General features: G+C 38.9%; 1 protein-coding gene across 3 annotated transcripts in view; it reads left to right on the top strand.

The window, feature by feature from the left end:
• The window catches only part of WWP1 (WW domain containing E3 ubiquitin protein ligase 1), a 55,523-nt gene that overhangs the window by 34,304 nt on the left and 2,487 nt on the right, over positions 1–18,732 (top strand). For all 3 annotated transcript variants that reach the window (XM_077351981.1, XM_077351980.1, XM_077351982.1), the window contains 16 exons: positions 341–680; positions 3,543–3,638; positions 6,008–6,182; positions 6,634–6,688; positions 6,776–6,860; positions 6,969–7,097; positions 7,611–7,683; positions 7,761–7,832; positions 9,247–9,335; positions 10,564–10,723; positions 14,338–14,471; positions 14,578–14,718; positions 15,404–15,524; positions 15,795–15,899; positions 17,641–17,737; positions 17,859–17,931. In XM_077351981.1, coding sequence (XP_077208096.1) covers positions 341–680; positions 3,543–3,638; positions 6,008–6,182; positions 6,634–6,688; positions 6,776–6,860; positions 6,969–7,097; positions 7,611–7,683; positions 7,761–7,832; positions 9,247–9,335; positions 10,564–10,723; positions 14,338–14,471; positions 14,578–14,718; positions 15,404–15,524; positions 15,795–15,899; positions 17,641–17,737; positions 17,859–17,931 — 1,945 coding nt within the window. The remainder of the gene's footprint in view (positions 1–340; positions 681–3,542; positions 3,639–6,007; positions 6,183–6,633; positions 6,689–6,775; positions 6,861–6,968; positions 7,098–7,610; positions 7,684–7,760; positions 7,833–9,246; positions 9,336–10,563; positions 10,724–14,337; positions 14,472–14,577; positions 14,719–15,403; positions 15,525–15,794; positions 15,900–17,640; positions 17,738–17,858; positions 17,932–18,732) is intronic.

The following is an 18,732-nucleotide window of genomic DNA, read 5'->3' as shown; positions in this document are numbered from 1 at the left end:
ATGCTCTTTTTACTATATTTTAACCAGAATATTAAGAGTATAGAGTCTTTATAGGTATGTGTATTTAGAGTACCATCAAGTCTTAGCTGACTTATAATGACCCCAGCGAGGGACTTTAAGTCAAGCGAGAAGCAGTGGCGATTTGCCATTGCCTTCCTCTGTAGAGTCTTCTTTGGGGTCTCCCTTTCAAGTACCATGCTTCTCAGTTTTTGAGAGCTGACAAGATTGGGCTACACCATGCTGCCTTATTGCCCTTCATTGGTATACCTAGTCTTTATCCAAATGTTACAGATTGTACAGAATGTCAAACCGTTATCTAATATTCTCCCTCCCTTTGCAGTTAATTGTGAGCCATCCATGATGGAAGCTGAAAATTGTTCAGCTCCTGAAACTTTTATGGATTCCACAGAAGTATCCTCTACATCTGCAGATTGCACTACCACCACTACAGAACCTCCTTCAGCAACAGAAGCTACTAATACCTCTGAAAGCAGCACTTCTACAACTGCCCCCAGTGTTTCTGCAGGGACTGAAACTGTTGCTCCCACAGACCTTGCATCTTCTAATCAGAGAAATGACACAGTTGCAGAAGCAGCCAAACCAAGGGAGTCTTCAAATGTGTCTGGGGAAGCTGTAAGACAGCAGCCTACTAACAGTGGCGTAGAACCTTTGCCTCCAGGGTATGTGGAATACATTTTCATTAATAATAATAATATAGTATGTAAAGAACACTTTACACATGAACATGGAGATTTTATCAGTTTTAGCCTATTAGATTCAGTAGATTGTAACTCCTTACAGTATGTAAAAGCCCCGGGTTTTAGCAAGTCCAAATGATGATAGCTGTTGTATGGATGAGCAGGGCCAATAGAGTTTCTTCTACTGTGTAAACAGTTCTCTAGTAAAGTTTTTGCTTTTACCAAGAGATGAAAGCAGAGACTCGCTCTTGTAGCACTTGTTTACCTGTATGGGCTAATTATGTGAGCTAGCAGCACATCTTCACATGGGGCCTTTGTCTGTGGTGACTTGAAAATCAGCTATCACATAAGTGGCCTCTGCATGAAGGCACTGATTCCTACAGTTTGCATCCTCCTGTGACTAATTGCAATCCTACCTGAATAGATCATACTATAATGTATGGGGCTAACTACATCTACTGAAATGGATGGGCTTTATGGTTGCTATAGGTAAAGGTAAAGGTATCCCCTGTGCAAGCACCGAGTCATGTCTGACCCTTGGGGTGACGTCCTCTAGCGTTTTCATGGCAGACTCAATACGGGGTGGTTTGCCAGTGCCTTCCCCATGGTTGCTATAGACATGAGTAATTTGATATGCTGGCACTATTTAAACATTAGAAAAGGAATGTGGGACTTAATGTCACTATTGAATTACTCAGTGGAAGGAGAATATCCAGGGATCTGTATCTCCTTCACTCTGTTCCCAGCATGATTAAACCAGCCACCGAACTAGTTTTAATATGCATAAGTGGTGGGAGCCTGCTCCTCTCAGTTATGAGGCACGCCTGGCCTCGACCAGGGCCAGGGCCTTTTCAGTCCTGGTCCCTGCCTGGTGGAATGAGCTCCCGGGAGAGCTGCGGGCCCTGCGGGATCTTCCATCGTTCCACAGGGCCTGCAAGACGGAGCTCTTCCGCCAGGTTTATGGTTGAGGCCAAGGCTAACATCTACGCCCCCCCCCCCAGGACCTGGGATTGGGATTGGGGATGGGTACCATCAGTATCCCCTCTCCAACTGCTAGTAGGGGGAGGGAGAAGTTGATTAGCTGATCTTGCCATGTTAGCTTGCTAACTAATAATTGCTGGATTGTAATTGTTAATGGATTTTAATGGATTTTATGGGGGTTTTAGAATGTTGTAACCCGCCACGAGCCGCAAGGGAGTGGCGGGCAATAAATCGAATAATAATAATAATAATAATAATAATGATTACAAGTTTGTCATGCTTACTCTGTTGGGTTATCTTCCTTTCGCTGAATAGAATTAGTATTCCTGATCAATTCAGTACTCTGTGGAGGAAGAATGACCGTTTATGCACTGGAGGTTTCATGGCAGGCTGCAGGCTGGAGTTTTAGTCGTGGCAGGTTGCCCCACCTCTTCCTGCACCCACACAGGGGAGCATTTGGCCCGGTGCACCTCATCTGCCCCTGATTTGTGCTCCTGCCCGGGAGCTGGGACAGTGAAGTTCCCAGTGCATAAACGGTGAATGTCAGGACAGCAGCAAAACACATAAAGCCTTATTTCTTGATGGAAAAGAAATAGGACAGTCTGACCTCTAACTCCTACCAGTACCTACTTGCTCTGTTGTTCAGGACATTATATTTTTATTCATGCTGATATATACTGTTACCTCTCAAATTGTGCTTGAATATTGTGACGGCACTAGTAGAAACTAGACACTGGATGAGATAATGTGGGGAATTTTGCTCCAGAAACGCCACCAGCCCTATTTGGATAGGAGGGCTTCTGCCTTCACCTTTTTCCATTTTCCAACCCTGAACTGGTCCTGTTATTTGTTTGTGCAGTTTTGCACTGGGACAGTATCTCCTCAAGGCCCATTTCAGGTGGGAAAAGAAGCCCTTGTCCCCCTGTGCTGTCCAAATCAGGCTGTGTATTACTTGGGGAAAGAAGTTCCCCACAGCTCCTATCTGGCTGCAGGAAAAGCAAGGTTTGATTTGTGGGCCAAATTGATAATCTTGTTTGGCCTTAGATTATCAGGGCATCTTGATTCCTTTTGAAAGTTCTTTTCCGGTAGTACAACACAGAAAGTATTACTGAATCTGGAGGGTTGGACTGTGGGGAACCTGCCCATATCAGAAGTTCTCAGGGTTTGGTTAGTGGACACATGATACAACCACCTTGCTAAATGTTTAGGTTTGGGGAGTGCTTGGATTGGAAACTTTCTGAGATTCTCATGCTGGAAGAAAGATGGGTTATAAATGTAATAAATAAATAGGGCTAGATTAGATTGAAAGGAAAGGTAGGATTGATGACTTACTTTTCTGTCCATTAAATCACCATGGTATAAAGCCTCTTCATCCTGTATATGCATTTAGCAACTATTTAAGTATAATCTATTGCTCTTAACTAGGCAGGAAATTGAGATCAACAGTTTTCTGGGATATAGAAACAAGTAAGGTATAAGAATGTGAAATATACATACTTTTTAATTAAATTGCACATTGTGCACTTAAAGGATATCATGCATCAGGTGATAGTTGAATATTGTACACTAAATGAGGCAAAGGATGTTTCTTGCTGAAGTTTTGAAATGCTAGAGATTTTATCCACATAAGACATTGGCTGTTGCAATGTTATCTCATTTTTCTTAGATGTGACGTTTACATTTCAGAATCTTTTCATCAGTTTTTTCATCTTGATTAGCATCTCAAATATTTAATCTATCTTGTCTAGAAAGTTTTATCTTATTTTTGATTTACAGGAAACTAAAAACCAGTTGCATGGGGGAAAAAACTTTGGTCTTTGAAAATTTCAGCCACTGACTGTCCTTTCTGTTCATTTTTTAAAGATGGGAACAAAGAAAGGATCTTCATGGTAGAACTTATTATGTTGATCACAATACAAGAACTACAACTTGGGAAAGGCCACAGCCTTTGCCACCAGGGTAACTATGAACGTTTCTATATTGATTTGACTTTTTTCTTATACATCCCCCCCAATCATACATTAACAAAACATAAGACAGAAAATAAAAAAGGCAGATATTTTTATAAGTTTCTGGTACTAGATATGTTGACACTTGACAAAGTTTAAATATGCAAAGAACCAAGCTGCTGAAAAGAATAAATAATATTTTTATTTAGAAGAGAGAGAGGGGGGAGAGAAAGACCTAACTTAACAGTTTAACTGTTGTTCTGTTGTCATCATTCTGTCTATTCTGGAGAGAAACAGGGATGAAATGTGCTCAAATAAGCAGAAAGTCTCCAACTGAGCCTATCAGGCGGCTGTAGGAGAATATTTGAAAAATATAAGTAAGCTCCTATTCTAACTATGCTAAATATACATCTTCTCTCATACCCCTTGTAGGGTATTCTTCATATGCTTTTAAATCACGCATACTACAGATCTTGCATATTCCAACAAGGTGGCAGGTGAAGAGTTGATGAGTATTGGCTGGCAAAAGATATTTGATTTTTTTTTCTTAGCAATTGATTTAATTTGAGTTAACAGAGCTGTAGTCCACTGATGCTTGTACTGCGTATAATATGTAATTTTGTTATGGGTTTCCAATTTTGAGATATGATGCGTCTCACAGCTACTAATTTTTTTTAGTAATTGATATGCTAATTTCTTATTTTCTTCTGTAAACAAATTTAATACAGCCACATTTGGATCAGGTATTAAATTTGATTTCAGAATTCTGTTAATGTTAATATAGGGGTTTCGTTAGACTCCACAACCGGACTTGATATCTCTCACTATTCAAGAAGAAAATTACAACAATTACAAAAAGTGATATTTCAAAGTGACTGCAACAGTTGACACCCCACCCTTAATATATTAGTTTACAAAGAGCATTTTTTGTAGATTCAGACATATGGAAGCATGTTCTTAAATTATTACGACAACTTTTGTATCATGAAGATGATGTTTTATAGATATACTTAAATTATACTGGTGTAAAGTACTATCTATATAATTGCTTGAAGGATTTTCCTTTTAGTCTGACTAAAATTGAAGAGGGAATTTTCTCACAGTTTTTTAAGCACTGGATTTTTAAAGTAAATGTACAGAGCAGAGACTGTTCTGAATTGCATAGGTTTTATTACCAAGTATTATAGAACCTATTGTACAATCTTATAGAATTTTTTAGCTGAAATTCCATGCTGTAAATTTTTATTTTTAAAATGGGTAGAACCGAAATAATTGTTCTTTTGGTACCATTCATATGAAGTAGTATAATGTTCTTGTAAAAAGTTCTTGTACATGTGTATGATGGCAGAGGTATCAAATCTGAACAGCTAATTGAACAAATCTGAATGGCTAATTGCATGGCGACCAGGGCCAGGGCCTTTTCGGTCCTGGCCCCCGCTTGGTGGAATGAGCTCCCAGAGGAGCTGCAGGCCCTGCAGGATTTGCCATCCTTCCGCAGGGCCTGCAAAATGGAGCTCTTCCGCCAGGCTTATGGTTGAGGCCGGCGCCTCCCCTTTTTAGATGCCCCCCCCCCACATCAGCAGTGACGCCTGGTTTCCCGGATAGTTCCGCCGCCATCAGGTGGGGTGGGTTGGGGATTGTTTTTAGGTGTTTTTATGTATTAGGGGTTTTTTACATGTTGTCACCCGCCACGAGTCTCAGGGAAGTGGCGGGTTAGAAATCCAATAATAATAATAATAATAATAATAATAATAATAATAATAATAATAATAATAATAATAATAGTGCAGGTTCTGATGTGAGCTGGCGTTTGTTTTAGTCGAATAACTTTATTGATTTTCAAAGGCTGGTTGTGCTGTTTATTCTTAGAACCTCTCAATGCAGTTGGCTCACTGCTGTGGCTTTAGAGGCGGTTGGTTGCTCAGTGACAGAACATCCCAGGCTTAGTCCCATGGTATCTTTCAGTTAAAAGGACCAGGCAGTAGGTTATGTAAAAGACCTCTGCTTGAGACCCTGGAGAACTGCTGCCATTCTGAGCAGACAGCACTGACTTTGATGGACCAAGGGTCGGATTTAGTATGTCAGGTTCATGTGTGTTCTCATAGTACTGAGCTAGGCTTCTTTGTCATGAGGCATTGTGTGCTCTTAAATCAATCTCTAGACTTTGGACTTACAGCACAAAGACTGGTAGAATTTCAGTCAATTGCTATTTTGAAAGAAGCAGTAACTGTTCTTTCTATTTTCTTAATTGGACTTGGTGCAGCCCTCATCTTTCTTCAAAAAGATATTGGCAAAGGAAATTCAGTTGCCTACGGGCAATGATTTTCGTGTAATGGCTGAGTAGAAAATAGCTACTAATGTTGGCCTTTTGTTGGGTAGGTGGGAAAGGAGGGTTGATGACCGTGGAAGAGTTTATTATGTGGACCATAATACGCGGACAACAACATGGCAGCGACCAACAATGGAATCTGTCAGGAACTTTGAACAATGGCAGTCTCAGCGCAATCAACTTCAGGGAGCTATGCAACAGTTTAACCAGCGATACCTCTATTCGGTAAATTTAGAAAATGTAATATTGACCCTTTTTCCCTGATGGATTTATACGTACTAAATACACATTCCTGCATAATGCTGATTACTAAGGTATTGTTATCTTCATGGTATCAGGGCAAGTTTAGTAGTGCATTCAGTTTTGTAACATGCTTTCTTGAATAATATAGTCATTACTGACTTTGTTTTAAATGTATATCCTACCTTTATCCTCTTTTAGGCCTAAGTAACCCCTCCCTCCAGGAAAACCTCACATAACAAACCATATAGTAACATAAAAAATTAAAACAAACAATAACAAGGCTGCTTGCATCAGTGGAAGACAGTGAAGTAGAATAGAACCTTTAGGTCCAATAATAAAGATTTGCTTTTAGCAGTTTTCCTATAGCCAGTGTATTTACAATAAAACAATTATATTCCAGTAGATCTATTAATTTTTCTTTTGTTTTCATTAGGCCTCAATGTTGAGTGCAGAAAATGATCCTCTTGGTCCTTTACCACCTGGTTGGGGTAAGAAATGCATTTGTATACAAAACAAAAATCTGTGAATTGTCTGTTTTAACTCTTCTTTTACATTTTTTTGTTTTTGTATTTCAGAAAGGAGAGTAGATTCAAATGATAGAGTATATTTTGTGAATCACAACACAAAGACAACACAGTGGGAAGATCCACGGACACAGGGGTGTGTTGATACATGCCTTTATTAATGTATTTAAATTAAATAAGATTAAATTAGATGAAAGATTACTAAGATTTTTTCTCAAAAGCATATTTTATATTTTGCATGCAGCTTACAAAATGAAGATCCCCTTCCTGAAGGCTGGGAAATTAGATACACCAGAGAAGGTGTTAGGTATTTTGTTGATCATAACACACGGACAACTACTTTCAATGATCCTCGTACTGGTAAATCTACTGTGTAAGTAAAATGTTAGTGAGGATTCTAATAGTCTTTATTCCTAATAACCAGGGCCGACTCCTGAACAGATTGTTAAAGTGTCTCCAGATTAGGTCGGCCATGGCTACAATCTAGGTTCCTACAAAGAAAGGAAACCCCGGTTTGGAGGAAAATTGGTTTGTAGAAAAAATCGGTCAATCCCACCTTCTCAAGCAAAAGCAATACAATGATAAGCAGCATTTTAAATTGCCCTAACAAATGGTGCTTGACTTTATGGCAGCAGTCAGCACTGCAAAAAGGAGGTGGTAGCAAGAAGGGAAACAGATCTGGAGCCCTAAGGAAGGAAAGAAAGCAGTAATAGAGGGGAGCATTGTAGCCTGGGGGGGGGGAGGTGTGCAGGGGGAGAGAATAACATAATTTCTGAAGCTGAATGAAATCTTTTGAAATCTTGGGCTTGCTGGGGATGCCATTGAAAGTGCTTTGACATTTTAATGCATTTTTTACATAATGAGTTTTGATATCTTGTTTTTATAGAAATAAAGGGCCACAAATTGCATATGAACGCAGCTTTAGATGGAAACTGGCTCATTTCCGTTATCTGTGTCAGGTACTGTACTTGTAAAAAATTATGTCCATTTTAATATTTTTTGAATATATATTTGATATTTTCCTATTTGTTTATAGTCAAATGCGCTGCCAAGCCATGTGAAGATCAATGTATCCAGACAGACACTGTTTGAAGATTCCTTCCAACAGGTAGCCATGTTTACTACTTTCAAGAATGGTCATTAAAGTGAAACATTCAGTAGCTGAAGAGCTTTTATTCTTACTTAGCTATTTAGAAATTGTTATGTACCTATCTCTGAAGCAATCTATCTGTCTTTGACACTTCTGTAAAATTGTTTTTAAACTTCTGATACTATGTTGGCTAGAATCCATTCTAAGAAATCCCCATTTACTACATTTTAGGGCCAATCTAATGTGTATTTTCTATACACATTCTCCATTTGGATTTGCACCCATACTGTAGCTGCAACTCTAAATGGAAGCTCTTATGTAAAAAGTGGGGCTGGGACCAATTCTGATTGGAGCTGTTTCTGATAGGAACTGTGGTGTAGAGATGAGAAGGGTCTTCAGCTTTTTCCAGCTGCTTTTGGCAGGCAAAACAGAACAACCCAACAGCTGTGGAGGTGGATGTTACTTGCAACAAGTGATGTACAGCTTCCCAGCAGAACAAATAGTGCACCCCCTGAAAACAATGGGGAGGGAGGCAGGAGGACCCCCCCCGCGTGCAACTAAGGTTGCCATCCCCCAGGTGCTACTTGGACTATGGCATCTGGTGACGTCCCCCCACTCCTCAAAATCCCCAGGTATTTCTCAACCCCACATGCAGCAATCCTGCTCTGGATTAGGCTTGCTTTTGCTTTTCACCCTGGAGTTGTCACCAGAATTTGTAGTATGAATGCAAGTCCCCTTGGCTAACTCACATAAAAAGTAATGTCTCGTTTGGCCGTTCTTTGGAGTGTAAGTTCTGTAGTGAAAGGTGGAGCCTATTTTATGAAACTGTTTATTTTATGTAAAAAAGCCTCTCCCCATGTCACTTCTTTTCAAGGGCATGCAAATAGAGGTGGAAAAGTTGGTAGAAGGAGACAAGTGGGTGACACTGTATAGTTGCTGCTTTGACCCTGCACTGTGAGGAGATGCAGAGAATCTCATAGTGGCCTTAGCAACCAAGAGACATGTTTTTTATCTTATGTCCAATAAAAACAAATCTTCATCTCAAAGTGTTGGAGAAGTCTGGGAGTATTGTGTTTTCTTCTTGGTGGGTTTTTTATTATTTTGGTTATTTTTGGTGACAGTGCTATGTAGCTAAATATTATTGGTGCTGTAACATACTGAATGGCATTTCACACACTGACTAGAACCATTTGTGGAAGGATTAAAATATGGCACTAAAGAAGAAAGTAACTTCTAAGAGCCATGAAAAATGGTTTGAGTGTGTGAGTATAGGATGTGTGTGTTAAACTCACATTTTTACCTTTGCATTTTGGTGTGTGAAAATTCAGCACAAATGTCTGTAAAATAAAGATGCTTCAAAACTGAACAATTTGCTCCATATTTATTATAAATTATTCACTGTTTCTATTTTGTGTACAAAATTCTTATACAGATCATGGCTTTAAAACCTTATGACTTAAGAAGACGCTTGTATGTCATATTCAGAGGAGAAGAGGGATTGGATTATGGTGGTTTAGCCAGGTAAAATCCTAATTTAAAACTGCTTGAAGGACTTGCAGGGTGCACTGTACTAATAAACCACTATGTATGATGACTAACATTGTGTGATCAGGATATATATGATTCACTTACCAGTTAAAACCCAAATTCACACTAGTGTATAGAAACTGAGGTGGCTTGAGCCACATAAGGTGCACCTGTGGAAACTTCCACAAGCCTGCCCAATTTAAATATAGTGAAGTAAAGCATGATTTGTGTACAAATTCTAACTTAAGTTATAAGGTCAGAGACTTGAGTTTAAAAACAAGATATATTTTCCATCTACTAGGACAGTAGGGAACCAGGTGAACAGTGAGGAGGGTGGTCCCAGGTCCTGACAGTGAGGAAGTGAGGAAGGTGGCCCCAGGTCCTGGAAATATTTCCATGTAAGGAGGGGAGAGGCGTGAGGTGTCTTGGAGGCAATCTTGGTTACCTAATTGAGATAATCTTGAGTGCAGGAGAATCTTTTTCTCCAAATCATTTCATTATGGACTGTGGAACTTTTAGTGGATGTGTTCCTCTAAAAAAAAAAAAAGGATTGTCTTTCATGGTAAACAGATTCTTTGTATTGAATGTACAGTGATGAATCAAGGCCTTTTAGAAATTAATGAACTTAAAGCTATATACTGCTGGATTTTGGTTACCTCTGGAGCTGTTAATCTTATCATGTTTATTGAGAATAAGAGTGAAGTGGAAGAAGGAAATTCATGGCAAATATGTATGCTATATAATATATATACATAATTGTGTAAAAAGGCCATGAAATATAAGAGTTACAGGCAGTGAGAAATGCAACTGTTGGGTTGGGCTGACCCCCAGGCAGTGACACTTATCTAAAACTGAGATGTATGCAAGATAAGAGAGTTAATATGCATCACTGGGCCAGAAAACATTCAGTTGGTGTATATTATATCCCTTTTTGTGCTATACAAGTGAAGAATTTGCATGTGGGTGGGTGATTTCAGTTTACTCCTCATTTCTATTGCATATACAGACTTCTTCTTCATATTGTTCCTAGGAGTCCCCTGTTCTCTAGGAGCAGATTTCAAAGAGCATTTGGGGCTTAAAGGAGGGAGGTGGGGAAATCTCATCTGCTGAGAGAAATCCTCTTATTGCTAGATCCTAGCCTATATTTCATGTCCATACAATTTTATTAGTGCCTGGAGATAGCTATGTGTTGCATCTTTTATCCTGTTGTAAATTTTTGTAGGGAATGGTTCTTCTTGCTTTCTCATGAAGTTTTGAACCCTATGTACTGCCTGTTTGAATATGCTGGAAAGAGCAACTACTGCCTACAGATAAATCCAGCATCAACAATCAATCCTGATCATCTTTCATATTTCTGTTTCATTGGGCGGTTTATTGCCATGGTAAGTGTAATTTGTAAAAAAAAATCATTGTGTACTTTACAGCTTTTCTACAGTCCTACTGGAATTAGTTTCATCAAGGACTTCATTAGTTTCATCTGACTTCATTTACATGAAAGAATTCTGTTTTCCATTGTTTTGGTCCATGAGCTTTCTAGGCATGTTAAAGATCCATGTGACTTGTTCTTGACATTTATTATTATTTGCATAGGAATATTTTTGATGTACCTATGTTATACTATGCACAGAACAACATTTGTATTCAAAGAACTATCTCCAAACTGCATGACAATGGTACATGAAATTTAACATGAGAAATGGTTAGTATTGGGGTGGAAATCTAATATATTTACTGATGGGTAAATTTATAGAGATGATGAGGAAAATACCTTTGAGTCATAGTTTTGGATTATATGGATATGTTGAGTTTATGTGCTTTCCTTTGACGGACGGCACAAGACAGCAGACAACTTCTTGTATCTGAGGAAAGCTTCATGTTAATGGAATAGTAGGGCTGTGAAAGCCAGCTCAGTTTGTAAATCTTGCTGAAAATACCAGCTTGGTATATTTCCTCAGTAAAAGAAAAACTCACTAATAGTGTTAAGAAAAAAAACTGAAAAGGAAATCGTAAGCATATAGTCCCTTTATACAGTTCTAGGATAGGATGTCATGAAACTGTGTTTAGTGTTGGGCTCCTCACCTCAAAGCATGTAGAAGAGCTGCATAAGATTCTGGACTGTTAAAATAACTACAGGGTATAGAGACTTAAAGGCTTAAAATATCTTAAGTCTTCCCCCTACTTGATGCCATTTTGTTGGCCAGATAGCCTTGCTGCTCTATAAGAAAGGAGGTAGCAAAGACAGATCTACAAGGGAGGTGGGAGGGACTATGTCTTTGTGTGATTCACTCCTGAAGAACAATAATTCTGAGTAAGGAACCTTGTTTTCTTCTTCAAGTGGGCACATACATTATAATCACCATGGGTGGAAAACTTTGTGTCAAGGATAAAAGGACCCAGCATATTAAGGACAGCAGCATCTCTCTATGTGAAAGCCTTAGCTTATAAAGAACTGCTTTATGTGGAAATGTTATTTTAAAAGAATAGTAAGAATCTGGGCAGACTTTAACCCATTTTATAACAGATTTTTCTGTTATGGGAGGGAGACTTGTCACATTGGAACGTATGCATTGTGTGTGTACTGGTGTTATAGTTACAATAATCTGTGTTTCCTAACAAACCACCATGAGGTGATAGATCAGAGACTAACATTGATCTGTCACTTCAACTCTCCGAAAAATGGACTCCTTTGAAAGTGTACAATCTATCACAGTAAAATTAATATTTTGAAGTACACATGTAGAATTTTATAGTGATAGGCGGTGGTGGTGAAAAAGTTATGAAGAAAGGGCCTTACATTTTATAAAACAGTATAACTCAGAAAGCTTGCAGATTTATAGGATGTGGAAAGGCTTGTTCCTACATGCCTAGCTCACACTGCCTTTGGACAGTTTGACATTGAGTTCGGGACAAATGGAAGGAAAGGTCTATTTACTAAAATAATTTACCCTGCCTTTCCTTAGCAGAACCCTTTAGGAAACATAGGGCTACCATATAAGGACAGTAGCTAGGATAAGGGCCTCCATGTACAGAAACAGTATGTCTAGCAGGTACTTGGTGCAAACAATAGGTGAAAGCTGTCTCCATCTTGCCTGGCTTCGTAGTGTCACAGAAGCATCTTGCTGCCATCTGCTGGATTCAGTTTGCTGGACTACAGGGAAACTAGTAGTCTAACCCTGAAAGGCAGTTCTTTGGGCATTTATCTTGTGTTCCTCCCTCTTTCCTAAACCCAGTGTTTCCAGATCTTGAGATGTGTTGGGATAAAAGCATCATAAGGACTAACTACCCCTGTTTGAAGGAAACTCACCTCTTTTTTCATGCATATATGCAAAGGGACTTTCTGAATTATTAAATTGTGTCTGTTGGCCGAGAACAGTTCCAAGCATCCAACACTAGATCAGAAGTGTGTCTGAAGTTATGACAGCAAGACATTCATTTTTATGCAGCATTATCTTAGGCTCCGCCAGGACTTTAAGTGCTACACAAAGGAGCACTGATTTTCACATATGTACCTCTTCCAATTCACTCTTTTTTTAAAAAAAGCAGCTTGTTTCTCTAGAGATCTAGCCAAAGCTAAGTACAGTAAAAACTGTTATCTGGCACTCCATTAACCAGCATGCTAGTTGAGGCTGACTCAAGGGAGAGTAAATGGTGGAGTGGCCCCAGAGTCCCAGCCATGAATGCTGCCTGCTTTTGGGCATTGCACATGGCTGAAATCCTGCTGTTGGGTCCCCTTGCTTCCTGTCCTCACAGCTATGCCATATGCCTATGGCTGGAATGCGCATCCACGTCTGCTGCAGTGTTCAGCCAAAATGCACCTCCCTTCCACCCCCATGCATTCAGGCAGTATGTAGGGACATGGGAGGTATTCCTCCCATACCTTCCTTCTACTGAACACTTATGCAGTGGGAGGAGATTTAGAGGACTAAAGCATTGTATATCCTGACACGTTAAATGACTATTAGTTGTACTTCTGATTGGCAGTATTGATAGGCTTGGTGTTCTGGCTGTGGTCACCACCACTGCAGCTGCCCAATCCAATTCCACCTGATCTTGGCCTGTGGAGAAGAAGATAATGGGTCCTCATTTGGTTAACTGGCAACCACAACCATGCTGGTTAACATGGCTTTTACTGTAGTCATTTTAATATCTGCTGCCTTGTCACTGAGCTGAGTGTAGCTGCATGTCTCTGCAGCAGCCTTGGGACCTGGCCATGGTGGTGGTGGTGGTTTGGGAGCTGCTACAAGGCCAGAGTAATTTCTGAATGCCACTGCTGCAGCCAGTGCCCTGGATGTCCTGTGTTAAGAAAGAAGTCAAAGAATGAAGGACATGATCTATAATAGCAGATTTATAAGGAAGAATAAGTTGTGTTGCATGGCATATTTCTAGAAGGAGTGAGTGTCTGTTAAGTGTCTAGAAGGAGTGAGTGTCTACAGATTGGGTTTTTAAAACCTTTTTCCTTAAATGGAGTTGCTTGTTCAAATTGGTGCATGAAACCCTCTGCTAGCTAGCATTTGTATGTAATCTGTTCCTAAGAGAAATGCTCTTTTCGATAGAGCTTTGTGGCATTTGAGATTCTGCATATTGTCGACATAATTTCATCCCCATCTCCTGAGTTATTTTGTTTCTCTTTCATTCACTGTATAATATCCAGCAACTGATGTGGGAGATACTTCAGTTGGTTTGTTGCCTTTTGTAGGCTAAACCTTGTACTGGACAGTAGCTTCACCTAATGAAATTCTCTGCCAGTGTAATTTGCATTTAAAGGTATTTTGTGCTGGATCATTTTTTGTGTTGAGGATCATGTTCCCTAATCCTTGATTTAGTGTTTCCATTTCATCATGCTATTTTGCATCCTGGTAATTTCTTCAGGCTTACTGTTTTATATATGTCTGCTCTGAGACCTTTTAGAGCAATCATTTCATTTTATGTCATGAACAAGATACTTAATACTGTTTTTTTTGTATCCAATACCAAATTGATTTTTTATCCTCAACAGGCATTGTTTCATGGCAAATTCATTGACACTGGTTTTTCCCTGCCATTCTACAAGCGCATGCTAAATAAGAAACTCACAATAAAGGATTTGGAATCTATTGATACTGAATTTTATAATTCCCTAATTTGGATAAGGTTTGTAAATCTTTTCAGATGATCACCATTTTCCCATCACCACAGTGTAAATATTATATCTGGTTGATCTTTCTTTCTTCTCATTTTCATTAATTTTTCCTCCTAGGGACAACAACATTGAAGAATGTAATTTAGAAATGTACTTCTGTGTAGACATGGAACTTCTAGGGAAAGTTACTTCACATGAATTGAAATCAGGAGGCTCAAACTTGCTTGTAACTGAAGAGAATAAAGAAGAATATATTGGGTATGGAGACCAAGGGAAAGGAAAACAATGGGAAATGTTTTCATTATTTTGTTCACTACTACATATTTTGAAATGTTTCTACATGAGTATAATGTCTCATGTGGTGGGAAGAGTACAAACTCTGGTTTGTTAATGCAGAAATTATTAAGAGAGAAACTGCATATCCTTCAGACTCGAGACATGATTCATGCTTGCCTTTAATATATATGAGTATATAAAATATATACATAACAATGTACATGTGAATGAGAAAGGGGGATGTATTAGAGCGTGTACAAATAACATCAGAATAGACTATCTTCTGATATTAGCAGCATCTACTTTCCTGCTTTTTAAAAAGAAACTGCTTCCCAGAGTATGTATAAAAAGTACACATGGCATTTTTCCATATTTTTCATGCCATTATGCCAAAAAATGCAACTTTTTAAATAGATGGTTCTTTATTTTAAGGTGGATTTACAGAGTACATTTCTTCAATGTGCTTTCATTGTGAGATCTCAGCAGATAAGCACTAATGCCCATAAGTAACTGTGAAGGTATTTATATGAAGTACATAAAAGTGTTAAAAACACAATGTTAAAAAAGAGTGTTTGAAGTGCATATAGATCTGGGATTCATAAAATAGGGGATAAGTTTGTTTCTAAATAAGGTGCATTTTAGAATTTTAAACATTTACCTGTTTCAGTTTAATGGCAGAATGGCGGTTTTCACGAGGAGTACGAGAACAAACCAAAGCTTTCCTTGATGGATTTAATGAAGTTGTTCCCCTTCAATGGCTGCAATATTTCGATGAAAAGGAACTGGAGGTAGGATATTATTAGAGAGAAATGGGTGACTGGCTGGGCACGAACACAGCAAACCAACTTGAATAAAAAGAAATATTGAAAATAAATAGTTATAAATAAATATAATAGAATAAAAAGGAATCTTGAAAATAAATAGTTATGCATTAGTTCAAATAAGACAGAAACAGATATGTAGTCCAGAACACAGTATTGTGCAATAGTTTACTAAAAAGCATTTTAATATCAAAAGCCACTGTTCTTCTGAATTATGTGGATTTTATTTCTCTTCAGGTTATGCTCTGTGGCATGCAAGAGGTTGATTTGGCAGACTGGCAGAGGAACACCGTATACCGACACTATACAAGAAATAGCAAACAAATAATGTGGTTCTGGCAGGTAAGGTACTTGTGATAAAATCAGCAGGTGTCATAGCAGGTTTCACTGAATGTTTTTATCTTTGCTGTTTTCCCAAGCTTTCTTCTAGTAGGACTTGTACATAGAGCAGTTGCTGAACTTAAAGAGTTCCTATAATAGTGTGAGGTGTGTTCCCCTTGTATTGGCTGACAGTTTTAATCAACTTTCTTCCCTCATAACTAGAGATTATTAAGAGCATTGTAAAGTTCTTCCTCCTTGGACTGGAAAGTAGGACTAAAGGCATTTATTGGCACCTCTCCTTAATTCCCAGTTGCCTTCATGTGCAAAGAAGCAATGTTTACATCCAAGCCATAAGCTATAGTTTGTGATAGCCCCTAGTAATTAGAATTCCAAACAAATATTTATGTTTGTTTATTTAGTTAACTGCAACTCCCAGCATTCATTCAGATGTTACAGTAAATTAAGTACCATAATCCCAATTTATGGGTAAATTCCAGATTGTTTCTTCTTGATCCCCTAGCAAATGAATATTCTCTATAAAATGCAGTCTCTGTGACTGGGAAGCCTCAAGGGATGAGACTTCACACATTAAATTTGGAATCATGGTTTGATGCCAACTGGATTATTGAAGACACAACTAGCCAGGGTTTGATCACAACAGTTTATCATGATGTCTGAGTGCAGCTCTTGCTTCTTCCACCGACAGAGGACTTTTTTGTGCTATTTCAGTCTTTTATATTTAGGCAAGAGCAATAATTTTTAGAGAAAGTATAAGGATGTACTTTATTATAGTAATATAGGCATTTCAACTGTGGGAAGGGGGAAGACACAGGGTCTTCCATGCTCGTTCACCAAATGGAAAAAGAAGATTGCTTGCTTTGTTAGAATGCAGTGTTACAGCAGTAGATCTCAAATAAGGGATCCTATTTGTTATTATTTTCTTAACATTTGTTTCTGGCTAGAATGATGTGCAGTTGTATAGTGTGTGCAGTCTAACACCACTTAAGCTAGTTTAGATGCTTGCTTTAGATGAATGAGGGCAAAATATGTAAAGCACACCAGGAGTGGCAAAACAATAAACAAACCCAACCTCGAGTTTGCTTCCTGGCATTCTTTGGCATCACTATGCAAAGAAATTTTATGCCTACATATCTTCTCAATGCTCCACCCATGACTGTTCCATGTATTGTTTATAAGTTTAATGTAAACCGCCCTGAGCCTCCGGGGAGGGCGGTATAGAAATATAATAAACAAATAAATAAATAAGAGCTTTTCTTCTTGCTCGAATGAATGCTTTTCCCTCAAAGGTTTTAGAGGGAAGGTTTAATCGTATCCCATATCAGGTGAGACTCTGCCCGTGCAGTTCTGGCTGCCGTGATTCCATTTCACACATTTTGCTAGACTGCCGATGAGCGATGTTGGGATGATAGTTTTGTTGCCTTGCTGAGAAACAAGCCTCCTGTAAGTAAGTCTACGACCTTGCAATTCCTGCTCTCTGACAGAGATCCAGAGGTAATCTTTATAGTCGCCAGAGTCCTACTTAAGATACTGTTATAATATCCTGCCTATTTTGTATTCTATATTCTATAGCTCATTTTATAATTTTAAGATCTGTTTGGTTATGTAACCCCATAAAAGGCCAATAAAGGGTTACTGACTGGCTGAACAAACAAATAATAGTCAGCTTTTGTTTATAGCTGGACAAACAACACTAATTCTGACTAGCCTTATAGTACTGAATTACACTTATGTTTTTGTTTAGTTCATAAAAGAAGCTGACAATGAAGTCCGTATGCGACTGCTGCAGTTTGTCACTGGCACTTGCCGATTACCACTGGGAGGATTTGCAGAGCTCATGGGTATGTATGTCATTTATACTATAACAGTGTCTCTTTAAAAACCTGCATTTTTCCCATGAAAAAAATGACATTAAGACCCAGTGGGCTTATCACTACAAATATTTGAATCTTTGTTGTTCAGGAAGTAATGGTCCTCAGAAGTTCTGCATTGAAAAGGTTGGCAAGGAGACGTGGCTGCCAAGAAGTCATACATGGTGAGTTGCTATAATGGACTGTATGAAAAGTAGTTCTTGATAGCCAGCTTGGTGTAGTGGTTAGGAGTGTGGACTTCTAATCTGGCCAGCCGGGTTTGATTCCTCGCTCCCTCACATGGAGCTAGCTGAGTGACCTTGGGCTTGCTATGGCACTGATAAAGCTGCTCTGATCAAGCAGTAATATCAGGGCTCTCTCAGCCTCACCCACCACACAGGGAGTCTGTTGTGGGGAGAGGAAACGGAAGGGGATTGTAAGCCACTTTGAGAAAAGTGGCATATAAGAACCAACTCTTCTTGGTTTTCCTTTTTTGGTCTTAGCATTCTGTGTTCTCTAGCAGCCCTGTGCTGCTTTAACATTTCACCATTAAGTTCATACCTGCGGTTCATTTATGAGATAATCAGTAGCACTTGGGTGGGTGGGGAGGCATCACTGAAGAATGGGTGAAATTGGCTGCATACCTTAGTAATGTATCTCTGAGTACAGCTTTTGTCTTACCATTAGTATTGACTGCAGTCAGTCAGTTTCTCTCATACAAGTCATTCTGCAGTAGAGAGTAAATACAGCCTATTGTTAGATCTTCAGTGATACTTAAGGGAGTAGTGTACAAGTTGGCAATCTCATTCACACTTGTATCACAATTGAATTGGCTAGGCAATTCTGCTGTTATAAAACATATCAAGGATAGTGCCAGTTGTTGCATGGCATTAGAACTGTATCGGGAAGCTGTGACTAGCTCCAATACACATCCCTGGTTTTGGTTGTGAAAATCTTCCCAGTCAGCCTTGTGGATGGAGCTCAGA

Source organism: Paroedura picta, chromosome 9 (genome assembly GCF_049243985.1).
Source record: "Paroedura picta isolate Pp20150507F chromosome 9, Ppicta_v3.0, whole genome shotgun sequence".
Classification (NCBI taxonomy): Eukaryota; Metazoa; Chordata; class Lepidosauria; order Squamata; family Gekkonidae; genus Paroedura; species Paroedura picta.
Note: the sequence above shows the minus strand (reverse complement) of the source record. Positions and strands in the feature narration are given on the sequence as shown.